This window comes from Dasypus novemcinctus, chromosome 10 (genome assembly GCF_030445035.2).
Source record: "Dasypus novemcinctus isolate mDasNov1 chromosome 10, mDasNov1.1.hap2, whole genome shotgun sequence".
NCBI classification, from domain to species: domain Eukaryota; kingdom Metazoa; phylum Chordata; class Mammalia; order Cingulata; family Dasypodidae; genus Dasypus; species Dasypus novemcinctus.
Window position 1 is genome coordinate 101,678,074 of NC_080682.1, and position 27,728 is coordinate 101,705,801.

At 41.5% G+C, this 27,728-nt stretch overlaps 1 protein-coding gene across 5 annotated transcripts in view; it reads right to left on the reverse strand.

Annotated features, from left to right (window-relative positions):
- STIM1 (stromal interaction molecule 1) overlaps positions 1-27,728 on the reverse strand; it is a 266,771-nt gene that overhangs the window by 42,703 nt on the left and 196,340 nt on the right. For all 5 annotated transcript variants that reach the window (XM_004476725.4, XM_012518882.4, XM_012518879.4 and 2 more), the window contains exons 4-5: positions 16,968-17,079; positions 13,549-13,664 (exon numbers count right to left, since the gene is read on the reverse strand). In XM_004476725.4, coding sequence (XP_004476782.1) covers positions 13,549-13,664; positions 16,968-17,079 — 228 coding nt within the window. The remainder of the gene's footprint in view (positions 1-13,548; positions 13,665-16,967; positions 17,080-27,728) is intronic.

A 27,728-nucleotide genomic window follows, 5' to 3' on the forward strand; every position in this document is an offset into this window, starting at 1 on the left:
CACTTAAAAGCTGAGTGACCTCTAAAAATTAACCTCAACTCTTTGAGCCTCAATTTCTCTGAGAAATTATGTGCAGAAGAGAAAAAGAAGCCCCCTCAATGAATGTCCTGCTGCCACAGTGAGGCAGCATCTTGGGCCTCAAGCTGGACATTGCCTGTCACAGGGCTTTTGCTCCCCGGAACACACCTAATGCTGACTAAGGGCAGCTATTGGAAGAGTCCCGGATGTGGCTGCAAGCCGAGGGCCATGTGCTGCTCTGAGGCCACATGGGGAGGACCAAGCGCACCTTCCACAGACAGAAAATGGACCACGAAGTGGCCCAACACTGAGCCAGTCTAATCCCTCTTCCTCTTCCTCTTCCCAAGTCCTGAGGCTGCTGAGGACAGATGGCTCCTGCTCATTCTGCAGACCCTCCTAACGACTGAGCAACAAAACTTTTACTTGAGATTTTTCAGGCCTTGGAACAATGGCAAGTTTTTCCTTAAGACGGGCAAGGGGCCATGGCAAGCAGCTGTACTTAGCCCAGGTTCTCTGGGGTGTTTTTCTGCTGTATGCCTTATGGTGAGGCCTGAGCATCTGTGCCCACCCAGCCTTAAGAACTCACCCTAGGCTTAGAACACAGGCCACAGCCAGCAAAGGCTGTGACCCTAAGTGCTTCTTTGGTGTGGAACAGGGAACAGCACTGAACTTGGGAATTTTTTCCAAGCTCAGAGGAGAAAACAGAACCCAGAGAGTTACAGACCAAGGCACTCTTTCAGGAACCCAGCATGACCCTATCCTGCAAGAATCTCTTGGCAGAGAGCTTCCTAGTATTTTCCTCCAATCTCAGGTAGCAATTTTCAAAATTTTCCTTTAACAAGCATCGGCAGGAAAACATGAAACAATATTTGCCATCAGGCCAGCTGCTGGTTTCCATATCTTAGCTCCCAAGAGTACATTCAGCTCTATCAGAGCCTTAGTAATCAAACCCATTTTATAGATGAAGAAACCCAAGTCTAGGCAGGGGAAATGACTTGTCAGGTGTCAATTACTAAGGCATGGAACAATCCTGGAACTCCTAAAAGTACAGGATACAAACAGCAGGAAATAACAGACCTCCTGTCTTTCACATAGAATCCCTACCAAACAAGGGGTTTCACCCCAAAAGCATAGAACATCATCGCTGAAAGGGATCCTAAGGAACCCTTAACCCAGTCTCCCCAGATACAAATCAGAAAACATGCCCTGAGAAGTGACCTACCCAGGGTCATATGGGAGTGGCAGTTTTGAAAATAGAACAAGGTGTCTTGATTGTCAGTTCAGGACTCTTACCTAAACTACATATGAAGTCCTCTGAATGGAAGTGCAAGGAGTTAAAAAGAATCAAGCTTTTAAAATCTTTATTATTATTACTGTCATCATTGAGAAATAATCCACATACTCTAAAATTCACTCTTTTAAAGTATACAATTCAGTGAGTTTTAGTATATTCACAAGGTTATGCAACCATCACCACCATTTAAATCCAGAACATTTCATCATTTCCAAGAAAAACTCCATCCCCATTAGCAATCACTTCCATTTCTCCACTCCTCCTAGCCCTGGAAACCACTATGAATTTGCCTTTTTTGAACCTTTCAAATAGATGGAATTACACAAGATGTGGCCTTTCACTTAGCAAGCTTTCAAGGCCCACCCATGCTATCAATACCTCATTCCTTTTTAGGGCTGAGTAATATTCCATTGCATCCACAAAGCACCTATTTTTCCATTCATCAGTTGGTAAACATTTGGATGGTTTCCACGTTGAGGCTATTATGAAGAGTGCTGTATAAACACTCATATAAAAGTTTGGTGTTTTCATTTCTCTTGGAAACAGACATAAGAGTGGTAGTGCTGGGTCAAACGGTAACTCTGTGTTTAACTTTTTGGAGAACTGCCAGACTGTTTTCCAAAGCAGCTGCACCATTTTACTTTTCCACCAGCAATGTATGAGGTTTCTAATTTCAACACATCTTCATCCTGGTTTTTTTTTTTTAATTATTATTATAGCCATACTAGTGGATGTGAAGTGGTATCTCATGGTTTGGATTTGCATTTCCCTTACGGCTAATGATGCCATCTTTTCATGTGCTTGCCGGCCATTTGTATAACTTCTTCAGAAAAATTTCTGTAGAAATCCTTTGCCCATTTTTATTGTCTTCTTATTGTTGAGTCGTAATAATTCTTTATATATTCTGCATACTAGACGCTTATCAGATATATGATTTGCAAATACTTTCTCCCATTCTGTGGGTTTTCTTTTCCTTTTCTTCATACTGTCCTTTAAGCACAAAGGTTTTTAATTTTGATGAACTACAATTTTTTGTCACTTGTGCTTTTGAAGTCATATAAAAGAAATAATGGCCTAATCCAAGGTCATGCATATGTAATACTGTGTTTTCTAAGAGTTTTATAGTTTTACCACTACATTAAGGTCTTTGATTTACTTTGAGTTAATTTTCATACCATGGTATGAAGTATCACATTCTTTTGTATGTGGATATCTAGTTGTCACAGTACCAGTTTGTTGAAAAATAATTCTTCCCCATTGAATTATCTTGACCTCTTGGAAAAAAATCAACTATAAATATAAGGGCTCATTTCTGGACTCTAAATTCATTCCATTGATCAATATGTCTATCCTTCTATCAGTATCACACTGTTTTGCTTCACGAAACTTCGTAGTAAGTTTTGAAACCGTGCAATGTAAGTCCTCCAACTCAGTCCTTTTTCAAGATTGTTTTGGCTATTCTAGGTCCCTTGCCTGTCCATATGAATTTTAGGATCATCTTATCAATTTCTACAAAGAAGCCAGCTGTGATTTTGATAGGGAATGTGTTGAGTCTGCAGATGAAACTGGATAGCACTTCCATCTTAATAATATTCAGTCTTCTAATCCATGAATATGGGGTGTTGTCACATTTATTTAGGTCTTCTCTAATTTCCTTAAATGATTTTTTTAAAAAGATTTATTTTATTTATTTATTTCTCTCCACTCTCCCCCTGCCCCAGTTGTCTGTTCTCTGTGTCCATTCACTGCATGTTCTTTTTTTGTCTGCTTCTGTTGTTATCAGCGGCATGGGAATCTGTGCCTCTTTTTGTTACGTCATCTTGCTGCGTCAACTCTCCATGTGTGTGGCGCCATTCCTAGGCAGGCTGCACTTTCTTTCACACTGGGTGGCTCTCCTTACGAGGCGCATTCCTTGTGTGTGGGGCTCCCCTACGCAAGGGGCACCCCTGCATGGCACGGCACTCCTTGCGCGCATCAGCACTGCACATGGGCCAGTTCCACATGGGTCAAGGAGGCCGGGGGTTTGAACCGCGGACCTTCCATGCGGTAGATGGACGCCCTATCCACTGGGCCAAGTCCATTTCCCTTCAGTGATATTTTGAAGTTTTCAGTGTACAAAACTGCAATTATTTTATTAAATTTATTCCTAAGTATTTTATTCTTTTTTGATGCTATTAAGAATTGTTGTCTTAATTTCTAGTTTGTTCGTTGCTACTATAAATACAATCGTTTTTGCATTTTAATTTTGTATCATGCAACCTTGCTGAGTTTATTAGCTCAAATAGGTTTTTTGTCTGTATTCCTAAGAATTTTCTATATATAAGATTGTGTGATCTGAAAACAGATACAGTTTTACCTCTTCCTTTCCAAACTGAATGGGTTTTTTTCCTTGCCTAATTGCTTTGGCTAGAATCTCTGGGACAAAATTGCATAAAACAGCAACATTCTTGCCTTGTTCCTGATGTAAGAGAGAAAGCTGTCAGTCCTTCAACATTAAGTACAATATTAGTCGTGGGTTTTTGTAAATGTTCTTTGGTTGAGGAGCTCCTTTCTGTTTCTAGTTTGTTGAATGATTTTATCATAAAAGGATAGTGGGTTTTTGAATGTTTTCTGCATCAATTGAGATGATCATGTTTTGTTTTGTTTTTTGTAATTTATTTGCTAAATGTGTTTTTTGCATCAGTTGGGGTGATCGTGTATTTTTTTGTACTTTATTCTTTTAATGTGGTATATTACATTGATTGATTCCCAGATGTTGAACAACCTTGCATTCCTGGGATAAATCTCACTTGGTCATGATATCATAATCCTTGTTATATTTTACTGGCTTTGGTTTGCATACATTGTTGAGGATTTTTGCATCTCATAATTTTGTATATTCATAAGGGATATTGTTCTAGCTTTCTTTTCTTGTGATGTCTTTGCCACATTTAGGACTCTTATAGAATGAGTTGGAAAGTATTCCCTCCTCTTTATTTTTTAGAGGTGTTTGTGAAAGATTGGTATTAATTCCTCTTTAAATATTTAGTAGAATTCACCAGTGAAGACATTTGGTAGGTGCTTTTTTCTTTGTACTAAATTATTTTTATTATTAAATAAATTTGTTTACCTGTTATAGGTCTACTCTTGAATCAGTTTTGGTAGTTTGTGTCATTATAGGAATTTGTCCATTTTATCTAGGTTATCTAATTGGTCAGCATACAATTATTCATAACATTTTCTTATAATCCTTTTTATTTCTGTAAGGTTGGTAGTAATGGTTCCCATTCGTTCTTTTTTCTTTTTAAGATTTATTTATTTATTTCTCTCCCCTCCCCCCGACCCCGTTTGTCTGTTCTCTGTGTCTATTTGCCGCATCTTCTTTGCCTGCTTCTGTTGTTGTCAGCGGCACGGGAATCTGTGTTTCTTTTTGTTGTGTCAGCTCTCTGTGTGGGCTGTGCCATTCTTAGGCAGACCGCGCTTTCTTTCACACTGGGTGGCTTTCCTTACGGGGCGCACTCTTTGCGTGTGGGGCTCCCCTACACGGGGGACACCCCTGCGTGGCGCGGCACTCCTTGCGCGCATCAGCACTGCGCATGGGCCAGCTCCACATGGGTCAAGGAGGCCTGGGGTTTGAACCACGGACTAAACCACTGGGCCAAATCCGCTGCCTCCCATTCATTCGTGATTTCAATATTTTGAGAAGTTTGTCAATTCTGTTGCTCTTTCCAAAGAATCAACTTTTGATTTCACTGATTTTGTTTTTCTATTTTCTATTTTATTTATTTCAACACTGATCTTTATAATTTCCTTCCTTCTACCTGCTTTGGATTTAGTTGCTTTTTTCCCCAGTTTCTCAAGGTAGAAGGTTAGGTTATTGCTTGAATTTTTCTTATTTTTCAGTATAGGCACTTACAACTATAAGTATTTCTCTAGGCACTGCTTTTGCTGCATCCAAGAAGTTTCAGTATGTGTTTTAGTTTTTTTTCCATTCATCCCAAAGTATTTTATAATTTCCCTTGTGATTTCCTCTTAGACTCATTGGTTATTTAGAAGTGTGTTGTTCAATTTTCCCATATATGTGAATAGCCCAAACTTCCTTGCTAGTTGTTTTCTAATTTCATTCCAGTTTAGATGGAAAGAACACATTGTATGATTTCCATTCATCCCAAATTATTTTATAATTTCACTTGTGATTTCCTCTTAGACTCATTGGTTATTTAGAAGTGGTTGTTTAATTTTCTCATATATGTGAGTATCCCAAATTTCCTTGCTAGTTGTTTTCTAATTTCATTCCAGTTTAGTTAGAAAAGACACATTACATGATTTCAAACATTTTAGGTGTAGTGAGACTTGTTTTACAGCTTAATATATGGCCTATCCTGGAGAATGTTCTATGAGTACTTAAGAAGAATGTATATTCTTAAGTGTTGTATCTGTTAGGTCTAGTTGTTCGTAGTATTGCTCCAGTTTTTTATTTCTTTGTTTATCTTCTGTCCAGTTCTACTGGAAGTCAGGTACTGAAATTTCTACCTATTACCATTTAATTATCTATCTCTTCTTTCACTTCTTTCAGTTTTTGCTTTATGTATTTCTGGATTTGTTGTTAAGTACAAATATGTTACATTTTCTTGATGGATCAAGCCTTATATAATTATAAAATATCCCTCTCTTTCTCTTGTTATGTTTTTGCCTTAAAGTTTCTTTGTCTGGCAGTAGATTGGTTATATGGTATATATACGTGCATGACACATCTTTTTCCATCTTTTTATTTTCAATCTATTTGTGTCTTTGAATCTAAAGTGTGTGGAAATCATATTATCCCCACTCTCTAGAGTTGTTCATTGTTGTTTGTTTGTGACTTGCCTGAACTACTTCTTTAAAGTCTGTATTCTTTGTCATGTGTGGCACTAAATATCTGCTCAGCTAGATTAGTGGTTACCTAATGAGTGCATAGAGAGTTCCTTAAACTCCTGCAGCCTGTAAATCTTCCAGTCTTTGCCAAGGGGCTCTGTGTGCATGTTGTAGCATGCCTTCAACACTCAACCAGACAGTTTACAACTCTGCCTTGTCTTCACTTCCTATTTGCACAGAGCCTCAAGGTCAGTCATAAGTGAGAGCTCAGATCTTATTTTAAGTATACATACTTCCCTGTACATGCACACAGTCCTACACACAGACATGGCCTTCTAGATTCCCAGGAATACGTTAGAACTTTCCAAAGCCACTTACAGACACCTCACCCCAAGATTTCCCTTTCTGGTACAATTATTACCATTGCCTCAGGCAGCTTCAATGTTAAACAACTGCCACCAGCTGTTTTTTTGACAAATGTCCCCAGGGAAAAGACTGTTTACACTGGACAAGCTCTGAGCCAGGTCAAATAAAGACAAGTTTTGAGTGTGGGGTGTTCCAAGGAACTGCTAGACACGTCAAATAATGACAGTTCTCTGATTATTGGGCTTTGAAAGAACTCCAACTCCATTCTGACTTCACCAGTAGCTTCTAGGTTGCTGATGTTTTACTTGAAAAAAAAAAGCCATTTGTTAATATCCACACTTCTGAATAAGTTGACTTGACTTTTTTCTGCCAGTGTACTTGCTGATTTATGAAGGAGAGGATTTTCAGAGGTCCTTATTCTGTTATTCACATGCCATCAGTCCAAGCTGTATTTCTTAATAGCGCACTCTCAGCCTTTCTCAAAAGATCTCCCATTAAGTAGGCCAACAAAGACAAGGGGCCTTATGGCCACTAACCTAGATACCATGGTACCTGGCTGAGGTATTGCAGGTCTCTGGCTGGGGAATATTATGGAAAGCTCAGCTGTCACAGGAAGTAGTAATCAGTGTGAATGCCAGTCCCTTCCTCCTTTTCTTTATTTCCCTGCCACACACCTTTTTCCTGACCACTCAGCTGATGGAGAAGAGATTGGATGGGAGTGAGGTCCCCTTGGCAGGGCTGCCCACTGAGCTCTGATCTTGATCTGCTGGTACCTTTATCTTTCCTCTCTGAATCAGCAGAAGTTCTGAATCAGTCAAGGTGGAAGAAAGGTAGAAAGGTCCTTCTGACCTAGAGCTAAGACGGTGGAGGTGGAGGGAACGAGGCAAGAACACAGGCCAGACAGAGCCCTCTCTGTACCCTTCTGCTCACTGCAGGACCTTTGACTGGCACACTATAGTTCCTCCACATTGGAACTTAGTCCTTAGGCTATTATTAATGGCTAATCCTAGACAATAAAAATACCTGATGTGATGGTTAAGCTATTGTGTCAACTCAGATGGGTAATTGTGCCCTGTTGTTTGGTCAAGCAAGCACTGGGCTAACTGTAATACAAGGGCATTCACGGACTTTAGTCACCACTGGCTTTACTGCAGTGGTAAATCATAGATAGCTGGTTATAATTACATTGATCAGGGAGAGTGCCATCAGCAATGAGTGACACTTAACCCAATCAGTTGAATCCCTTAAAAGGGGAAGTGATTCCAGCATTGAGAAAGAATTTCCCAATTCGTCTTTGGACAGCCAACATCTCCCAGAAGTCATCAAGAACTTTCACGGGACTTTCACTGCAGCCCTGGTTGTGGCCTGCCTGCAGAACCTGGACTTGTGCATCCCCACGGCTGTGCGAGAGACTCTTATAGAATCACATACTATTGACAGATATCTCTTGTTGATAGAGAGCCCTGACTAACACACCTGACAACACCATTCCTGCTTCTACATATTATAAACATTTAAAAGAGAAACAGAGGAAGGAGTTCTGGGAAGAACACAAGAGGAAGAACTAGCATCAAAGTCAACGGGAGGGAAGCAGATGTGGCTGAGGCAGCTGGGTGCCTGCCTACCACATGGGAGGTCCTGGGTTTGGTTCCCAGTGCCTCCTAAAGAAGACGAGCAAGATAGCAAGCTAACACACAAGACAACACAACAAATTGACGCAACAAGCAAACACAACGAGAGACACAACAAGCAGGAGTGGAGGTGGAGTGGAGATGGCTCAAGCCATTGGGCACCTCCCTCATACATGGGAGGTCCTGTGTTCGGTTCCCCATGCCTCCTAAAAAGAAGATGAGCGCGCAATGAACAGACACAAAGAGCAGAGAGCAAGCATAAAACAATGAGGGAGCCTGGGGCCTCCTGGTGAAAAAGAAGAGAAAGGGTGCCTGTGCAGTGAGCCAGTGCCCACATAGCAAGCCAGTGCCCACGCAACAGGCCAGTGCCCACATGGTGAACTGAGTGCCCATGTGGTGAGAGTGCCTGCGTGGTAAGCCAGTGCCCACAAAAATGAGTCACACAGCAAGATGATGATGCAACAAAAGAGAGACAAAGGGGAAAGTCAAGGGAAGTGCAGCAGAAACCAGGAACTGAGGTGACACGGTTACCAGGGAACCTCTCTCAACATCAGAGGTCCCCTAGGATCGAATCCCAGTGAATCCTAAGGGAGAAAAAATGAGAAGAGAAGACCAAAAAGAGAAATAAATACAGAAGATAACACAGTGAATAGATACAGACAGCAAAAACAGCAGGGTGGGGGGAAAGGGAGAAAAGGAAGAGGGGAAGAATAAAATAAATAAATCTTTTTTAAAAAATGAGGGAGGGGGAGAAATAAATAAAATATATCTTTAAAAAAAAAAGTCAATGGGAAAGAAATGGTACCACAGAACTTAAACGGTTGTGGGGCAGAAGGAAAATCTTTCCCTATTCATCTAGGCGCTGCACAATGTCTCTCTAGAGAACTGGTTCTACCCCCATCCTCTACAATAAAAATTTTTCATGTATGCCTGATCACAGTCTGTTATAATGGTTTATAATCTAATCTCTCAATGTTTCTCAAATCCCTCCCTGCCACCTCCATTCCTGTAAGTCTTAGGTCAACTCCCCTGCCTCTCCTCTCCTGTTACCCCACTTCCTAACTGCCCTCCTACCTTTAGCCTCTCCCACTCTAATCCATCTTCTATAATGCAGTCTGGGTAATTTTTCCAAAACAAAAAATCTGACCATGTCATTCAACTCAATAAAATTCTCCATTGATAATATCACAAAAATCAAATCTCTCCTTGCCTACCTTCTTCCACGTTTCTTATACTCTTGTCCCTAAAATATCTGCCCTTCCCCAAATACACCATGTTCTTTCACACTTCCATAACTTTATACATAATACTCGGTTTTCTAGAGTACTTCTTTGCTACTTCTCTACCTAGAAATATCCAAGGCATCATTCAAAACTCTGCTTATATATCATCTCATCTATGCACCCTAAGATTGGACTGAATTCCTTTCCCCTCCACTAGACTGAGAGCTCCTTAAGAATAGATGCTCTCTTATTTAATATACTCCCAGTACCCAGCATAGTGCTCAGTTAAAAACATTTGATAAATATAGAATAAATGAATGAGTTGATGAGTGAATAGAGAGAAGGAAGGAAGATAATAAAATAATAGTTTCCAAGTTGGCTAATATAGTCCAAAGAAGTTAACTCCTTTTCCACTTAAGACCATTATGATGGATTTACTGCATTAATAGTCCCAGTTGCTCATACCTCTCTGCATCCATGCCTCTATATAGTACCACTTCACAATGACTCTACCATGTGACTTTCTTTTGCCATGTAATCTGTTTTGTTTAATCAATAGCAAACACAAGGGAGGCAGGTGTGGCTCAAGCGATTGGGCTCCCATCTGCCACGTGGGAGGTCTAGGGTTCAATTCCCAGGATCTCCTGGAGGGGGCAGGCTGGCCCGCACAGAGAGCTGACCCATGCAGAGTGCTGGCCCGAGAAGCGCTAGCCTGCTCGGGAGTGCTGGCCTGCATGGAGAGCTGGCACAACAAGATGCCACAACAAAGAGAGACAGAGAGGTGAGACAGTGGGGGACATAGCAGACCAGGGAGCTGAGGTGGCACAATATTTAGGCACCTCTCTCCTGCTCTGGAAGGTCCTGGGATCAGTTCCCAGTGCCACCTAAAGAGAGGACAGGCAGACATACAAGGGCACGTGGCAGGTGGACACAGAACACAGTGACAGCAAAAACAACAAGGAGGGTAGAAATAGATAGACAGATAGATAGATAGATAGATAGACAGACAGACAGACAGACAGACAGACAGACAGACAGATAGATAGATAGATAGATTTTTAAAAAGAAAAGGAAAACATGATACAAACAGAGGCTTGAAAGGCACTTGAATGTTTCTGCTTGCCCTTCTGAATCAGTGGGCTTTCGCTCTCTCTTGTTCCTCACCACCACCATGAGAACATGCCATGGCTAGCGTGCTGGACGAATGTGAGATGACACAGGGAAAGAGAACCCAGTCATTCCCACCACTCACCTGCCCAGCCAACCCACTGACAGCAGATGCCCGAGGGAGCCCAGCCAAGATCAGCAAAATCACTCTGCAGATCTGTAGATTCATGAGCAATGCTAAAAGTTTGTTGTTTTAAGCCTGAGAGTTTGGAGTTGGTTTTTTACACAGCTTAATTGTGGCAACAGCTAACTGATATGCATCTTCAATACATCAAGACTATGAAATCTACATTTCAAACCCAAACCGTCCTTCTGAGCTCCAGAGTGTATGCTCAACTATCTACTAAAAACCTCTTCCTGGATGTCTCTCAAGTCAAACCCAATATTGCTAAAATTGAGCTCAATGACTTCTTCACCCTCCTCTATCAACTCTAAGAAAGTTTATTCACTCACTCGAGCAGACATAAATGCTCCCTCCTTTGGGATCCAACTTTACCAAGCCCTTTCCTCCACTACAACTTCTATCTTACTGTACTGTAATTGTATGATTACACGTTCATCTCCCTAACAAGACTGTTAATTCCTTGAGGGCAGAAACAATGACTTACTATAACCAGGACTCCTGTCCTAGAGCCTAACACTTTGCAAATACTCAATAAATGTCCATTCAACTGAACTGGAAACAGATCCATGAGGTCTTCTTAGCTCTAGTACCTCTACTTTGCCTCTCTCAGAAACAGAATTTTCCAGCAGCCCTCTGAACTCCTTTAGGTTACAAGCAGCCCAGAGGTTATATGAAATAGGCCTAGGAGAAAATACCTCTGTTCTGGAATCAGTCGAACCTGATTTACTGGGCTCCTTTTGCTGACTCTGACCTCCTGAACCTAGAACTATGGTTCCCATGGTTTGGTTCCTATTTGATTTTCCCAGGCTAGACTCCTTATCCACTTCAACCTGCAGTTTCTAATGTACCCTTTCAGATATCAAAAGACCTATTTTGATACAGAACACATGACCGCCTAACAGTACATCTTAGAACGCTAAGGAAGACTTTCAGGCAGTTGAAAGTTTCCTCTGCCTGGGAGGTGACAGAGACGAGCCTTTGCAAAAGTAGCTGGCTTTTACTACTGGGTAGAATTCTTTGGGTGTAAGTGTTCTTGCTGGTATATAGAAAGAGGAAGGCAAGGTATTAATGGAGAGAGTTTAATAAGGCCACTTCCCATCTTTCAAGATTCAGCTCTTGACCTCCAATAGAAAGATACCTCCTCATTTTGTGCTCCTCACTGAAATCTGGACAGAATTACATAACACCTATAACATTTACTGGATTTATTAACCATTTACTGTATTTGTTGATGTGCCTCTCTCCATTTAGACAAACTTCTTGAGAGATGGGACCCTGCCATTCCACTGATATTAATACAAAGCAGATGCTCCAAATATAAGTGAATGAATGAAAAGGCACTGCTCAATAAACAAGGTGGGGGGAAGCGGACTTGGCCCAGTGGATAGGGCATCCGTCTACCACACGGGAGGTCCGCGGTTCAAACCCTGAGCCTCCTTGACCCGTGTGCAGCTGGCCCATGCGCAGTGCTGATGTGTGCAAGGAGTGCCCTTCCATGCAGGGGTGTCCAGCGTAGGGGAGCCACACGCGCAAGGAGTGCGCCCGTAAGGATAGCTGCCCAGCGCGAAAGAAATTGCAGCCTGCCCAGGAATGGTGCCGCACACACGGAGAGCTGACACACAAGATGACACAACAAAAAGAAACACAGATTCCCGTGCCGCTGATGACAGCAGAAGCAGACAAAGAAGAACACGCAGCAAATGGACACAGAGAGCAGACAACGGCGGGGTTGGGGGGCGGAGAGGAGAGAAATAAATAAAAAAATAAATCTTTAAAAATATATATATATACAAGGTGGGCTCGTATAAAGGACAGAGTCATTCATTGTGTCATTTATTCAAAATCTACCAACAAATGGTGAGCAAAATGTGTCCAAGCAACAACAACAAAAAGGCACACTTTCTAAGTGTATAGATCCCACTGGAGATCACTTGCCAAGTCAAACATAGAGACAGCGAAAGGTTGAATTGCCTCCAACCCTGCCTGCCAGCTGCTTCTCTGGACTGGTTCTTGGCTCCACAGCATTCTGCTGCTGGCACCCTCAACTGATTTCAACGACTCACAAAGAGCAGGGAGTGGGCCTTGACAGCTCGTTCGGTCAAGGGAATTTTCTAAGAAGTCTTGGTCCCTTAAGTTCATTAGAAGAAGGGGGAAAAAAAAATGGGAAGGTTGGTTATTCCACCTTACAGATCTCCAGGGACTGAACCACCTAATTTTCTTAAGTAGTCGCTGGCAGGAGAGACCACTCTTCTTTAGGTCTGAGTGTTTCTTGTTTCCTTGCAAGCCCTGTTAGTACTCTCGGTTGCCCAAGAACAAGATAATACTCAGCAATCAGTTCATACATACACTCTGTCCATAGTGAGAGCAGGGAAAAGCTAAATGGCATTCAGTTCTTCATGTATGCTACCCCTGAACATACTTTTTACATTTTAGCCTTTGTTTTTTTGCTCAGGTTGCTTCCTTCCACCTATAATGTCCTCTTCTGCCACCTTCATGGGAAAAAAACCCTTACTTCCTCAAAGGCAGGGGTCACATACCTCCTCTTTTGTAAGATGCCTTCTCTATCCCTCCTCTGTACCCCAGAAGCCCTGTGTACCTCCCTAAGACACTTGTTGTATCCATTTAGGGCAGAATATGAGTCAACCAGCTCTCCCTATGCAGTTCAGCATAGCATGGCACAAAGTAGCTATTAATATTTCTTTAATGTCTTTAATAAATGGATGTTGATGTGTGGCTGAACTAAAATACAAGACTGTTCCATAATTTAGCAGCAGTGGAAACAGTAGAGCATTTCCTTGCAGGTGTGCCTAGGAGACCCAGCACCTCAGCCTAACCACCCCAACAGCACTGGGTTTCAGGGCGCAGCACAGCCCTTCTCTCCACAGGACTCACAGAGAGGAGGTCCAAAGAGCACTGTGTCCAGGGCCTTCAGCTGCAGCTTCTGCCGATGGCTCCGGTCTGTCATCTTCAGAACGGTCCCTGTCATGGTGGTGTTGGTAACAGCTAGCCTGTTGAGGCAAAGAGTTGGGGGAAGGGGTGTCAATTCCCTGCCAGCAAAGCCAGGAAGTATCCCATTAGGATCCCCACCTCCTGCAGGACAAGTCCCATGACTTCTAGCTCTTGGTGATTGCTTTCTAGAACACAGAATCCATACCAGCTAATCTCAATAGGAAGTATTCAAGGACAGGAAACATTTTCCTAGAATTTTCTCACCCTCTCTCCCTATGTCCACCATTTCCTGAGTACCCTACGCTCTAAGGGTTATCCATCTGCGACCACTATCATATCCAACTCTAAATTTTCTGTTGTGCCTCCTTCCAGGGATTATCACTATGTATCTGTCCCCACACTGCCATCACTAGGAAATGCATTCTACTGTCCAGCCCAGAACAAAACATCATGCACATGACCCAATGATTCTGGGACCTCTAAATTATACTAATCCTAACCCATATATAAACTTGCTGATGACAAAAATTGCATTAGTCTTCTTAGCTTGTATTTGAGTCACTGTAAAACGCTTTACTCCCAACCAGATTATTGTAACATTTTATGGCCTTCACCCATACTGTCCATGATAACTCTAATAGAGAGCCTATAAACAAGAAAGGGACCTAGGAAAAACTGGACTTTGTTTCTCTCCTGCTGGAGCACAGTGGATATAGGAGAAGGGTTTAAGATATGAAAGGGTGAAAAACACCATTTTGAGTTCTACAAGTGACCTTTTAATATTCTACTACCCCTTAAGGTTGGTGGCCTTGTTTCCTCAGCCATAAAAGAAGGTACTAACATTACAGTGTGTGGTTTATACTACTGTTTGAGCGTATAGGAGGAGCTCCTTCCTTCTCTGGCCCCGGAAAGCAATCACACCCAACTATAGGAGAGGCAGTGAGGTGCTGCCATCAGAACAGGTCAGGATGTCTGGCTTCTAGTCCCAGGTCTACCAATGGCTCCCTTGGCAGATCATAAACTGCACCCTCCCCAACCCCTGCCCTGTGCCCCTAGGGGCTCAGTTTCCTTCTCTATGAACTAAGGTAAAATCAGATGCTTCTGACAAGCCTGAGTATTTGAGGAAGATCCTCTTTAGAGCACCTCTACTAGGTGGGATAGCCTTCATCTAACTGAGAAAAATTAATTTGTCATCTTTTCCATAGTTACTTCTCAGAGAAACCTGTGGGCTGGAGGGTTATCAACAGCTCAGCAATGACTGAAATGAGAGAGGAAGCTAACATTGACTAAGTATTTACTACTGTGAATCTGGCCCTGTTCTGACACTTTACATACAATACCTCGTTTAATCCTCACAACAACCTTAAGAACTTGGTTCTATTATTAGTTTTACATTATAAATAAGAAAATTGAGACTGAGAGTTGAGTAACTTGCCCAAAGTCACACAGCAAGTAAGTGGCAAAGCCAGGAACAAACTCAAATCTGCTAGAATGTTCCCATTATACCATGCCGCCATGGAGGGCCTAGAGCCACCCCCACCCCACCCAGTGCAGTGAAGGCTCTATGACTCCTGCTGTCACCAAAGTGTGACAGCTTGGCATCTTCTACTCCTGTGCCCAGCCTGGTGGGCTCTGAACCTGGTCTTGGGTCTAATCCTAACTATGTTACGGCTAAGTAAGCCCATGACCTGAGAACTAATTCTTACCCTAAGCTTTGCAGTTTAAAATCAAGCCATTGCCATTCCCCAAGATGGAATGGTCCAGGGATCCAGAAGACAATACTGCTATTTCTAAGGGCAGCCTAGCCTTTCATAGTGGGAAAGAAATCTAAATCTTGGAACTTCATGGTCAACCATCTATTCACTTGGCTGTCTATTCCATTAAACCTGGTGTTTCTTCCCCAAGGCAGGGGTCAGGTCTAATGCATCTCTTTGTCCCCAGGGATCGGCAGAGAATATGGCACATGCTAGATGCTCAGTAAATTTTTGTTAAATAGAACTAAACTGAATATTGCCAAGAAGCCTATCTTCAACTGCATGGGGTAAGAGGAAGATGTAGTAAAAAAAAATTTTCTTTATTTAAAAAACAGAACATTTAGAACTATATAGACCTGAGTTCAAATCCCCGCTCTGCCACTTACCAGCTTAGATAAATCACAAAATATTTGAGAGTCAGTTTGCGCACCCAAAAGTTGGGATAGTAATTCCTTCCTCCCAGAATTGTTGTGAGAATCAACTGAAATAATAGATAGGAAAGCACTCTATAAAGGGATGTACAAACATTAAGATTATTACTCTCTCCAGAGTAGGGAGAAGCTGTGAAGAGGACGCTGCAGGCAGCAGAGGAGGGAACAGCCAGCTCAGCTAGGCCTGGACAGCAGTGCCCGGTAGCTCTGTGGCTGAAGACTGCAATGTGTGGGCATTCCAACAGCTTCACCTTCCCCTTTCCCCTTTGCTGAAGCTCAAAACCAGATGCACCTACATAATAAGATGACAGATTATATATAATCAGCACTTACCAGAGAGTAAGCCCTTTGAGGGCAAGGGCAGGTTGTTGTCATCTTTATCCCCAGCACCCAGCACAAGTGCTGGGTGCAGAGCAGGTACCCAGTAAATATTTGTTGAATGAATAAGTAAATGGATTAATGACTGAATGACAGATGGCACTGGTTTGACATAACAAGAAACCCAAGCATCCCTCCCCACTCCCACCCCAAGCCCTAGCATATTGTGCCAGCAAACAAGGCAAAGAGCTGTGATGTGATATGAGTATTGAAGCAGTCATCCCAGAGAGAAGGCGGGGGCCAGTGGTAGCCAGCCCCCTCCTCTGCACCATTTTAGTTAGATAAACTGCATCTGGATAGCCAGATACCAGCCTGAGGCTCTCAGGTGATAAAAGCAACAGCTCCTGGAGGGACAGCACAGGAAAACAGAAAAACCACAGGCTTTAAGTCTACGGAGATATAAGTTCAAATCACAACTTTACCCTGAACTAGCCATGTGACCTTGGAAAAGTTTCTTGACTCTTTTCATCATCTATAAAATGGAGAGAATAATAATACCTACCTTACAGGGTTGATGTAAGAATTGAATGAGATACTGTATATAAAGTGTTGCATAGAGTACACTCAATAAACAGCAGCTGTTTGTACTGCTCCCAGTAATATCAAATGAGAGAATGGATGTAATGTGCCCATCATGCTCTAAACAAGCACACAAAAGATATGAGAGGAGGAGAGATTTATATACTCTACCCTGAACAGGGTGGAAACTCATTTAACTTGTCCAGAGCAGCCTGAACACAGGCCCATGCCAGCTGATTCCCTGCACCCCAAAATGAAAGAAACCCAGTTCCTTCCTGACCTCGGCATGGCATGGCCACTGAGTTGCAGCTTCCGGAAGGTCTCCTCGTACTGAGGCAGCTCCACATACGTGATCAGCCACTGCACCACTTCTTCCACGGTCCAGTTATACACTGTGGGGAGAGACAAGCAAAGTCATGACTCCAGAGTGCCAAGCCCTGCTTGCACTATTGTCACAGTCATACTGACCTTGCATTTACCACGTGTTTATGTATTTGTTTAGCATCTTTCTCCCCCATAAAATCCTAAGTGTGAAAGGAGTACATATAGTATGAATCTATTTTTATGAAACCCTATAAAGGATAAATCTAGAGTAATAGAAAGCATATGAGTGGTTAACTGGAGCCAGGAGTAGGACTGGATAGTGACTGGAAAGGAACATAAAGGAACCATTTGGGGTAATGGAAATGTTCTCTATCTTGAATGTAGTGGTGGTTAGATGGGTGATATTTGTCCAAATTCATCAAATTACATTTGAAATTGGTTTACTTTACTCTTTGTAAATTGTACCTTAATGAATTTGATTATAATATTTTTTTAAATCTGTTAAGTTTGATTAGGGTTGAGAACCAATCAACCATTCATCTACTTAACTAGCATTCACAAAGGGCCCAGTTAGTGCTAAGCCCTCAGGGAGTCAGTTCCCCATCCAGTGGAAGAGATCATACACTAAACAGCAAAAGTGGAACATGAATTCTAATAAAGGAATGTATAAAAGAGCACAGACGAGAAAGTGAAGAGCAGGCTAAGGGTTCAATCCCAGGGCCTCCTTGGCCCATGTGGAGCTGGCCCACGTGCAGTGCTGATGCACACAAGGAGTACCGTGCCACGCAGGGGTGTCCCGCATGTAGGGGAGCCCCATGCACAAGGAGTGCACCCCATAAGAAGAGCCATCCAGCACAAAAGAAAGTTCAGCCTGGCCGGGAGTGGTGCTGCACACACAGAGAGCTGACGCAGCAAGATGATGCAACAAAAAGAGACACAGATTCCCATGCTGCTGATAAGAATAGAAGTGGACACAGGGAAATAGACTTGGCCCAGTGGTTAGGGCATCCGTCTACCACATGGGAGGTCTGCGGTTCAAACCCCGGGCCTCCTTGACCCATGTGGAGCTGGCCCATGCACAGTGCTGATGCGCGCAAGGAGTGCCCTGCCAGGCAGGGGTGTCCCCCGCATAGGGGAGCCCCACGCGCAAGGAGTGTGCCCCGTAAGGAGAGCCGCCCAGCGTGAAAGAAAGTGCAGCCTGCCCAGGAATGGCACCACCCACACTTCCCATGCTGCTGACAACAACAAAAGCAGACAAAGAAACAAGACGCAGCAAATAGACACAGAGAACAAACAACCAGGGGAGGGGGGGGAATTAAATCAATAAATAAATCTTTTTAAAAAAAAAGAATAGAAGCGGACACAGAAGAACACACAGAGAATTCACACAGAGAACAGACAACTGGGGCAGTGGGGGGAAGGGGAGAGAAATAAATAAAATAAATCTTAAAAAAAAAAGGATTAGTAGTAGCTCATCTGACATATCTAATGGATGCAGGGGAGGAAGGCATTCTATACAAAATAAAAGTAGCTACAATGATGTAAAACTTGAGATAGTGGCAGAAGAAAGTTGCAGCCATGTCTTGTAGGGCCTTGACTGCTATACAAAGGCAGTTATTAGTCTTAATCTGGGGTGGGCTTGCCTCAGGTTGCCCTGGTCATTTAAGCAATGTCTACCCTTTTCAGGGTGGAGCCTGTAGGCCTCTCCTCTTCTCAGATCTGTAGTGTGCTTGTTACAGAGCAGCATGGACCCTTTGCATCATTTCTCATATTTATTATTTCTACCCAGAACTTCACTGTTCAATTCCATAGCCAGAAGCTACATATAGCAATTACACTAATTAAAATGAAATAAAATTTAAAATTCAGTGCTGCAATGAGACTATGGTAAGATGGCACGGCAGGGAGCTCCAGGCCTCAGTCCTTCCACCAGAACAACTATTAAACAGTCAGGAACAGTCTGAAACAACAGAATGAAACTCCAGAGGCCAGAAGTATACTATATAGCATCCAGGGAAGAGCAGGAGGAAAAGGCTGATAAATTCTGGTAAAGACCAGGAAACTGCTCTCTCCAGCAGCACTACCAGTGCCCACTCCCACTCATATGGCATGCCACCATGGGGTCCAGCCCCTGGCTAGCTTGCTGGTGACACAAAGGGACATAAAAATCCTCTGCTCCAAGAACAGGGATGGGCATGACAGATCAATGATATCAGCTTTTGATCAGCGTCTTTGAGTGACTCTTGGAGGGCGGCCATTGTTTCAACTCGCCCTGGACAGGGGCAGCAGCAGCCGATGTGTCGGTCTATCTAGACAAAGGCAGTGGCTGCCACTGTTTCAAACCATCCTGGATGGGGTCCGTGGTGGAAGAGATTTAAAGATGCCTGCAGCTTCAGGGCTGTGGGTGACAGTTAGTTGAAGGGCTGCATTTGCAGAGCAGGCAGGAAAGCTCAGCTTTGGAAAGCCATGGAAAAGCCTCCTGGCGTCCCTCTGGCCCCCTTACTAGGATACACAGGAGCTGTCTGTGTCCCTTTTTGAGTCCCTGGCCCTCTTCTTGTTGGGGAACACTGTCTTAACAAAGTCCTCTCAGGTGGGCCTCTCCTCCCAGAATCTGCCCTCCTGTAAAAGCAGCTTGAGACAAAAGACAACAAAAAGAGTATGAGAAACTATAGAAGTAGAACACCTGGGGCAATAGCTTGCCAACTTCAAACACCCAGGAAGTCTGTCTTCTGGGAAAAAGAAGGGACAAGAAAACTCCTGTAACAGGGGCACTCCGAAACAACTAAGGAGCAAATTCCAGGACAAGACAGAGTCACAGAAAGTCAGGGAAAACTTTGCACATGAAGCAGAACTTCTCGACAGAAGGACTGAAACACAAGAAAATCTGTCTTATCGCCAGACAGTTACAAAAGTAAGAAACAGATATCTCATGGAATAAATTCCAGAATTAAAATTTTAAAATATTAAATGTCACTGTGAACAAAAGAGTATGAAACAAAAATACAGGAAATGATGGTCCATTCAAATGAATGATTATAAAATTCAGAAAACACGAATGAAGAAGACAAGAATATGGACTTAGCGATATAAAGCCTTTAAAAAAATGATCTTAAAAATACTCAAGGAGATGAAGGAAAAAAAAGAGAAAGAACTAAAGGATATCAAGAAAACAATGAATGAGCAATATGAGAAACTTAGTGAAGACACAGAAATTTTAAAAAGGAACCAAACAGAACTACTGGAGTTGAAGACCACAATACCTGAAATAAAAAATGCCCAGGAGGTTTTTAAGATCAGACTGGAGCTAGAATAGGAAAGAATCAGTGAATCTGAAGAAAAGACACTTAAAATATGTCAGGTTGAGAAAAAGACAAAAGAAATAACAAAAGAAAAAATTGTCTAATACACCTCTGGGACACCATCAAGTGCACCAATTTATGCATTATGGGTGTCCCAGAAGGAGAAAAATGAGAGAAAGGGGCAGAAGGTATAGTCAAAGAAATAATGACAGAGAACTTCCCACACTTAGCAAGCAACATGAATATGCACATGCAACATGAATAAGAAGCCAAGAGAATATGGAAAAGGATAACCATGAAGAAAAATATAACCTGTAATATATTGACGACATTATCAAATGCAAAGGACAATGAAAGAGTTCTGAAAGCTGCAAGAGAAAAGCAACATATTACATACAAGGGTGTCCCAATAGATTGAGAGATGAATTTTAATCAGAAACCATGAAGGCAAGAAGGCAGTGGGTAGAAATATTTCAAGTGCTGAAAGAAAACATCTGACAGCTAAGATTTTTATATATGATGAGACTTTCTTTCAAAAATGAGGGTGAGATTAGGACATTCTCAGATAAACAAAAGCTGAGGGCGTTTATCAACACTAGACCTGCCCTAGAAAAAATACTAAAAGGCAGTTCTTCAGACCAGAAGGAAAGGACCCTACACAGTGGTTCAAAGTGGCAAGAAGAAATAAAGACCTGTGGTAAAGGTAACCATCTGGGTAATTATAAATGCCATTATTATTGTAGTGTAACTCCATTTCTTATTTCCTACAAGTGCTAAAATGCAAATACATAAAAGTAATGATAAATCTAAAGAAAAAAAGAAAAATGATAATTCTATGGTTTTGGATATACAGTGTGCAAAGATTTACATGGTAACAACTATGAAAAAAAAAGGTGGGGGAATAAAGGGACATAGAAAAAGTATATATGTATGCTACTGAAGTTTAGCAACATTGACTTGTTTGAAGTTACCAAAAAAAAAGACTAAGATGGTGGATTAGAGAGACATAGGACTCCCTTCTCTCCCAGAAAAATACCTAGAGGATAGGAAGAAATGACCTGGGGAGAAAATGTTCTAGGGTTTAGGACACCAGGGGAAGGATGGACACCACCCAGAAGACAGAGGGGTACAGGAAGAAAAGGGAGTCATGTCCACGCAACTGGGAAAGAATAGTCTCTTCAACATATGGTGTTCGGAAAACTTGAACTTCACTTGCCAAAAAGAAAAGGAGGACTTCTACTTCACACCTTAAAAAAAATTAACTCAAAATGGATCAAAAACCTAACTATAAGAGCCAGAACTATCAAACTCCTAGAAGAAAACATAGGGAAGCATCTTCAGGACCGTGTGTTAGGCAATGGTCTCTTAGCCTTGACACCCAAAACACAAGCAACAAAAGAAAAAATAAATGGGTCCTCATCAAAATTTAAAACTTTTGCACCTCAAAGGACTTTATCATGAAAGTAAAACAACAGTCTACACAAAGGGAGAAAATATTTGGAAACCATGTATTCGAAAAAGGTTGCAGAATCTATAAAGAAATTCTTAAACTTAACAACAAAAAGACAAACAATCCAATTTAAAAATGAGCAAAATAGGGAGTGGATGTAGCTTAGTGGTTGAGTGCCTGCTTTGTATGTGCGAAGTCCTGGGTTCAATCCCTTGTACCTCCTGAAAAAATAAAAATAAAAAGAGTGCAAAAGACTTGAATAGACACTTCTCCAAAAAAGATATACAAATGAGCATCATGAAAAGATGCTCAACATCGTTAGCCATCAGGAAAAATAAAAATAAAAATCACAATGAAATACCTTTTCACACCCATTAAAATGGCTGCTATTTAAAAAAAGGAAAAGAACTGTTGGAGAGAATGTAGAGGAATAGTAACACTCTTTCATTGCTGGTGGCAATGTAAAGTGGTACAGCCTCTGTGGAAGACAGTTTGGCAGTTCATCAAAAAGCTAAGTATAGAATTACCAAGACACAGCAATCCCACTGCTAAGCACACATCCAAAACAATTAAAAGATATTTACACACTCGTGTTCACAGCAGCATTATTCCCAATTGCCAAACGATGGAGGCAACCCAAGTGTCCATCAACCAATGAATGGATAAGCAAAATACGGTATATACATTCAATGAAACATTATTCAGCTATAAAAGGGAATTAAGTCCTGATACATGTGACAACATGGATGAACCTTGAAGATATCACTGGTTGAAACAATTAGAATAAGCAAACTCATCGAGTCAGAATCTAGACTATAGGTGACCAGGCAATGGGATCAAAAGAGAGAATGGGACTCTAAGGCTTAAAATGCACAGGGTGCCCTATTTGGAAAGATGGTAGTATTTTGGTAAATTAATGGATAGTGGTGATGGTAGCACCATATTGTGAATGTAATTAACAGCATTGAAATACATATCCAAATGTGATCAAAAGGGGAAATGTTATATTGTATATATGTTAAGAAAATAAAATTATTTTAAAAATCAATGGACCTACACTACACAAACAACGAACCCTAAGTTAAACCATGAACTGTTAATAGTACAATTATAGAAATATACTCTCATTGATTGTAACCACCAATTCAAGTTGTTAATAATAGGGTGGTATATGGGAAGATTGTGTTTTATGCAAGCTCATCCTGGAAACTTACAACATCTCTAAGAAAGAAAAAAAGTTAAAGAAAATTCAGTGCCTCAATCACATTGGCCATGCTTCCTATGCTCGATAGCTACATCTGACTAGTTGTTATCATACTGAATAGCATAAATTACAGAACATTTCTGTTACAGAAAGTAATGGTCAAGAGAATTTATGGTGAGAATGTCTCACTTTTAAACCTTTATTTTCAAGATAACTGTTCTGAGTTGATTTGTGTCCCTGTGAAAGATACCAGCCCTAAACCTGGTACCTGTGAATGTGGTTTTATTTGGAAAAAGGATCTTCACAAATGTAATCAAGTTAAGAGAAGGTCACACTGGATTAGGGTGGGTGCCACCCTTATAAGAAAAGGGAAATTTGGACACACAAACACGCGCATGCGCGCAGACACGCACACACATTGGGAACTCTGTGGAACAATGGAGGCAGAGATTAGAGTGATGCAGATCCAAGGAGAGGAACACCAAAGATTGTTGGCAACCACCAGCAACTAGAAGAAGCAGGGCGAATTCTTCCTAGGGCATTTGCAAGGAGCGTGACCCTGCTGACACCTTGACTTCAGGCTTCTAGCCTCCAGGGCTGTGCGAGAATTAATTTACACTGTTTTAAGCCACCCAGTTTGTGGTAATTTATTATAGCAGCCCTAAGAAACTAAAATAATAACTTAAAAATAAATAAAAGCGTATTCTGGATCATCTGGATATATAAGGGTATGGAATCTCAACCTCAGTGCCCACAGTGCATTTGTGTTTATAAATGTATTAATGCTAAGTAATTACAACAGTAGAAAATCATCGGCCTGGAATTTTAGGATATAATGTGGTTTATATCAACTATGTTACCCGGAATTTAGATATTTTGAGGCAAAATATAAAATATATTTTCATAATTGAGATACAAACGTTTAACACAAATGTTACCCACTAAAAGATACTGTCCCAAATGGTGCATTCCAAGAAAGACTGCAATAACATCACATAATAACTTAATACGGTCTGGCTGATAGAACCATAGAGGACAAGGTTCTATGTTTTTGCCACTGAGCATCTACTTCCTGTGGTAGCAACAGTACCCTGAGTGTATTAGGGAAACTACCACCAATCCCTTACTCTCAGTCAATATGGTTGGAGTAAAGACAAATTAAGCCCCAGAGAACGTAACCCATGCTAAGTCAATCAGTAAATTCCATCCTTCTGCCCAGAGTGCATGGTCCAAGGACAGGCACATAACACAAGTTGAGTCCAAAGAAACTGAATTCCAGGATTTTTTTTTACCTGCAGGGGATGGAATGGGGTATAGCTCTTCTACTGCACTGGTGTCCAGATAAAGTGATCCTGAATTATAACAATAATATTCATAGATGCTATCTCTCATATAGTACTTTCTAATGACTATTACTCTTCTAAGCACCTGACACATTAACTCACTAGTCCTGACAGCTACACTGTGAAGTAGGTATTCCCATTTTACAGATAAAAAAACTGAGTCACAGAAAAGTTATTTAATTTTCCCAAAGCCACGCAGCTAGGAATTGGTAAAACCAAGATTTGGTCTTAATGGTTAGGCTCCATAGCCCATGCTCTAAGCCATATTGCCTCACTGACAAGGCTAGAAGCCTTCATGCAGAGGCAAAGTTGAGCTAAGAAATAGATGCAGATGATATCATTTAATCCCTGAGTCAGGTCAGGACTCTAGATAGCCCTATTCATAGATTTTCAGTTTTGTGCAAGAAATAAATTCCCTCTTTTACTTCTGTCACACTGAGAGGATTTACTGTCACAGAAAGAGACAATCCTAACTGAAAAGATCAATGAACAGTCATTTGCAGCACAGTAATCACATCATCACTATATATGGAGCACTGTAGCTAACTGCACCTCAATATTATGGTATGATTTTTAAAAAATTGATAATCATAAAAAGAATTTTCTTTAAAATTTTTGATATTTGTATGGTGTTTAGATGCACAGGTAATAAATTTATCACCATACTTTCTGAACAGTCAATTATAAAGGAATTGAAGTAGACTTAATAAAAGCAATGAATGTGTTCAAGCCAAGTGAAGGTCAAATGACATTATAATGCATCATACAAATCAAAATTTCACAGTAGCTTGAATAGAAGAAAAGCATCAGGCATGCTGAAATTAAAAGAGCCTGGGAGGGATCAGATGTGGCTCAAGGAGTTAAGCACCTGCTTCCCACATGGGAGGTCCCGGATTTGGGTCCCAGTGCCTTAAAAAAAAAAAAAAAAACACAAAAAGCAAAAAAAAAAAAAAAAAAAAAGCCAACTCTCAGGGAAGCCGATGTGGTTCAGTGGTTAAGCATCAGCTTCCCATATACCAAGTCCCAGGTTCAATCCCTGGCCCCCAATACTTTAAAAAAAAAAAAAGGAGTCCAGGAACAATTTAGCTTCAGCAACAGTATATAATTTTATTCAGTTTAAAATTTTGTTCTTATGTATAAATATGCTTCTGCTTAAATTTGTATAAAAATTTTATATAGTAAAATCTCATTTTATGCTTGTACATACTTAAATAACATTATAACATTATAATAAAAAGAATTTAAGTCAGCACCATAGGTCTAGGCTAAATTATTTCCCTTAAAAGGAATCTGCACATTCCTCAGGCTTGAGAACTACTGCAGCAAGAAGCCAAAAGAGTTGTGAAGGAGAGCAATGTGGCAATATCCACCCCTTTCCTAAGATTCACATCTTTACCAAAAACTCTTTCATCAAAATGCTGTCTTCTTTACAGTTCATAGTCAGAAAACACTGACAGCATGGACCAGGTCCTGGTCATGTCTTACTCCTCTCGCTGTTCCTACAACAGAGCTTTGAACACAGTGACTTCAATAAAAATGGAGTCAAATAATAACTATCCTAAATGAGGAGCTCCAGAAATGCCTGTCTGTGGGCCTACAAACAACAACAGCAAAAAAAAACCACCTTAGAAAAATATACAGCTCACATGGATGGTCCCTTCTGAAATGCTTTTCAAAGAATGGACTTACTGGTATTCTACTCTAGAAATACTGTGACTAGCAACAGAAGAAATTGTATCATTGATGTGGAGACAGTGGCCATGAGAGTTGCTAAGGGCAGGGAGAGGGAAGAAGGTGTGATATGGGGGCATTTTCGGGACTTGGAGTTGTCCTGAATGATATTGCAGGGACATTATATATTCTGCCATAACCCACTGAATGGACTGGGGGAGATAATCCGTGCAGTGTAGCAGTGCTCCAAAATGTATTTACCAAATGCAATGAATGTCCCACAGTGATGAAAGAGGTTGTTGATGTGGGAGGAATGGGGGGTGGGGGTGGGGAGTGCGGTATATGGGAACCTCTTATATTTTTTAATGTAACATATTGTGTGATCTATGTATCTTTTTTAAAAAAAAGGAAAAAAATGTTGCTAAATAAAAAAAATTTAAAAAAAAAACAGATGTTCCTCTGGTAGGCTCCCCTTAGTCTTAGGTTGTTTCTGGCACTTGTTGCGCTAGAGACGGTAGAAGCCAGGCCCTATCCTTTCATTCTTCTACCTCCTGCACAGTGGGGCCCAGGGCAGGACACGAAGCACTCAGGAATACATCCTGAATGAAACAAAGTTGAAGGCAAAACTGTTTGACCTCTTGATGGCCTCATTGACCATGAGGAGCAGCGGTGCTCAGAGATGTATTCACCAAATGCAATGAATGTCTCATGACTATGGAGGAGGTTGTTGTTATGGGGGGAGGAGTGGGGGGAGGGGGGTGGGGGTATATGGGGACCTCATATTTTTTTAATGTAATATTTAAAAAATAAATTAAGACAAAAAAAAAAAGGAAAGCTCTGCAGCAGAGAGGCTTTGGAGGCAGAATGGACTATTTGCAAAGGCATAGGAGGGGAAAAGCAAAAGGACTCAGAGGGAGGGAATGAGGTCTAGTGTGTGCAGAGGCTGCGTCCAAGAGGACAATATCCTAGAGGTTTACGTGAAGGTTGCTTGGTCACTGCTTAGTTAAACTTCTGATTCCAAAACTATGTTTGAAGGAAGAGAGAAATTAATTTCCAAGAGATATGTTCAAAGCCTACGGTTTGGAAAAGGTGAGATAATGAGCTAAATTAAAAAGTGTTAGGGAAAGTAGAATACTTTATCTGTTATTCCTGAAAATGAACGTGATCATTTACTATAATCTGGAGAGTCAGATAACAAAGGTGTAGGAGGGTGACACACAGATATGAGACAGACAGATGAGTGCTAGCCCGTAAAGAACAGAGGAGAACATACTTCAGCCGCTGCTGCCAAGGGAGCTTAGCCTCGTCCAGCACAAAGGGGCCATTCTGCTTGGCATGTGGAGTGGAAAGAAGGCCACGTTTTGTTTGCTGGAAAGGCCTGAGGCCAGTGGTACTCCAAGAGCTTTCTGTCTCCTGGGAAATGCCTTGATATAAGCCAGGGCACAGGCCCTTGGCAGGCGCTCTAGTGGAGGCGAGGAGGAGTCACTCTAGACCAGGGTTTCCAAACCTCTGTACCAATGACATTTTGGGTCACATAATTCTTTGCTCTTGGGGGTTGTCCAATGCATTGTAGGATGTTTAGTATCTACTCGCTAAGATGCCAATAACACACTCCCAGTCATGGAAATTAAAAAATGTGTCCCCATATTGCCAAAAGTGCCCTAGGAAGTGAAACCGGCTGCAGATGAGAACCACTGCTCTAGGCACTTCATCAAGTGAGGCAGCAGGTCTAAAAGGGGGCCACTGCACT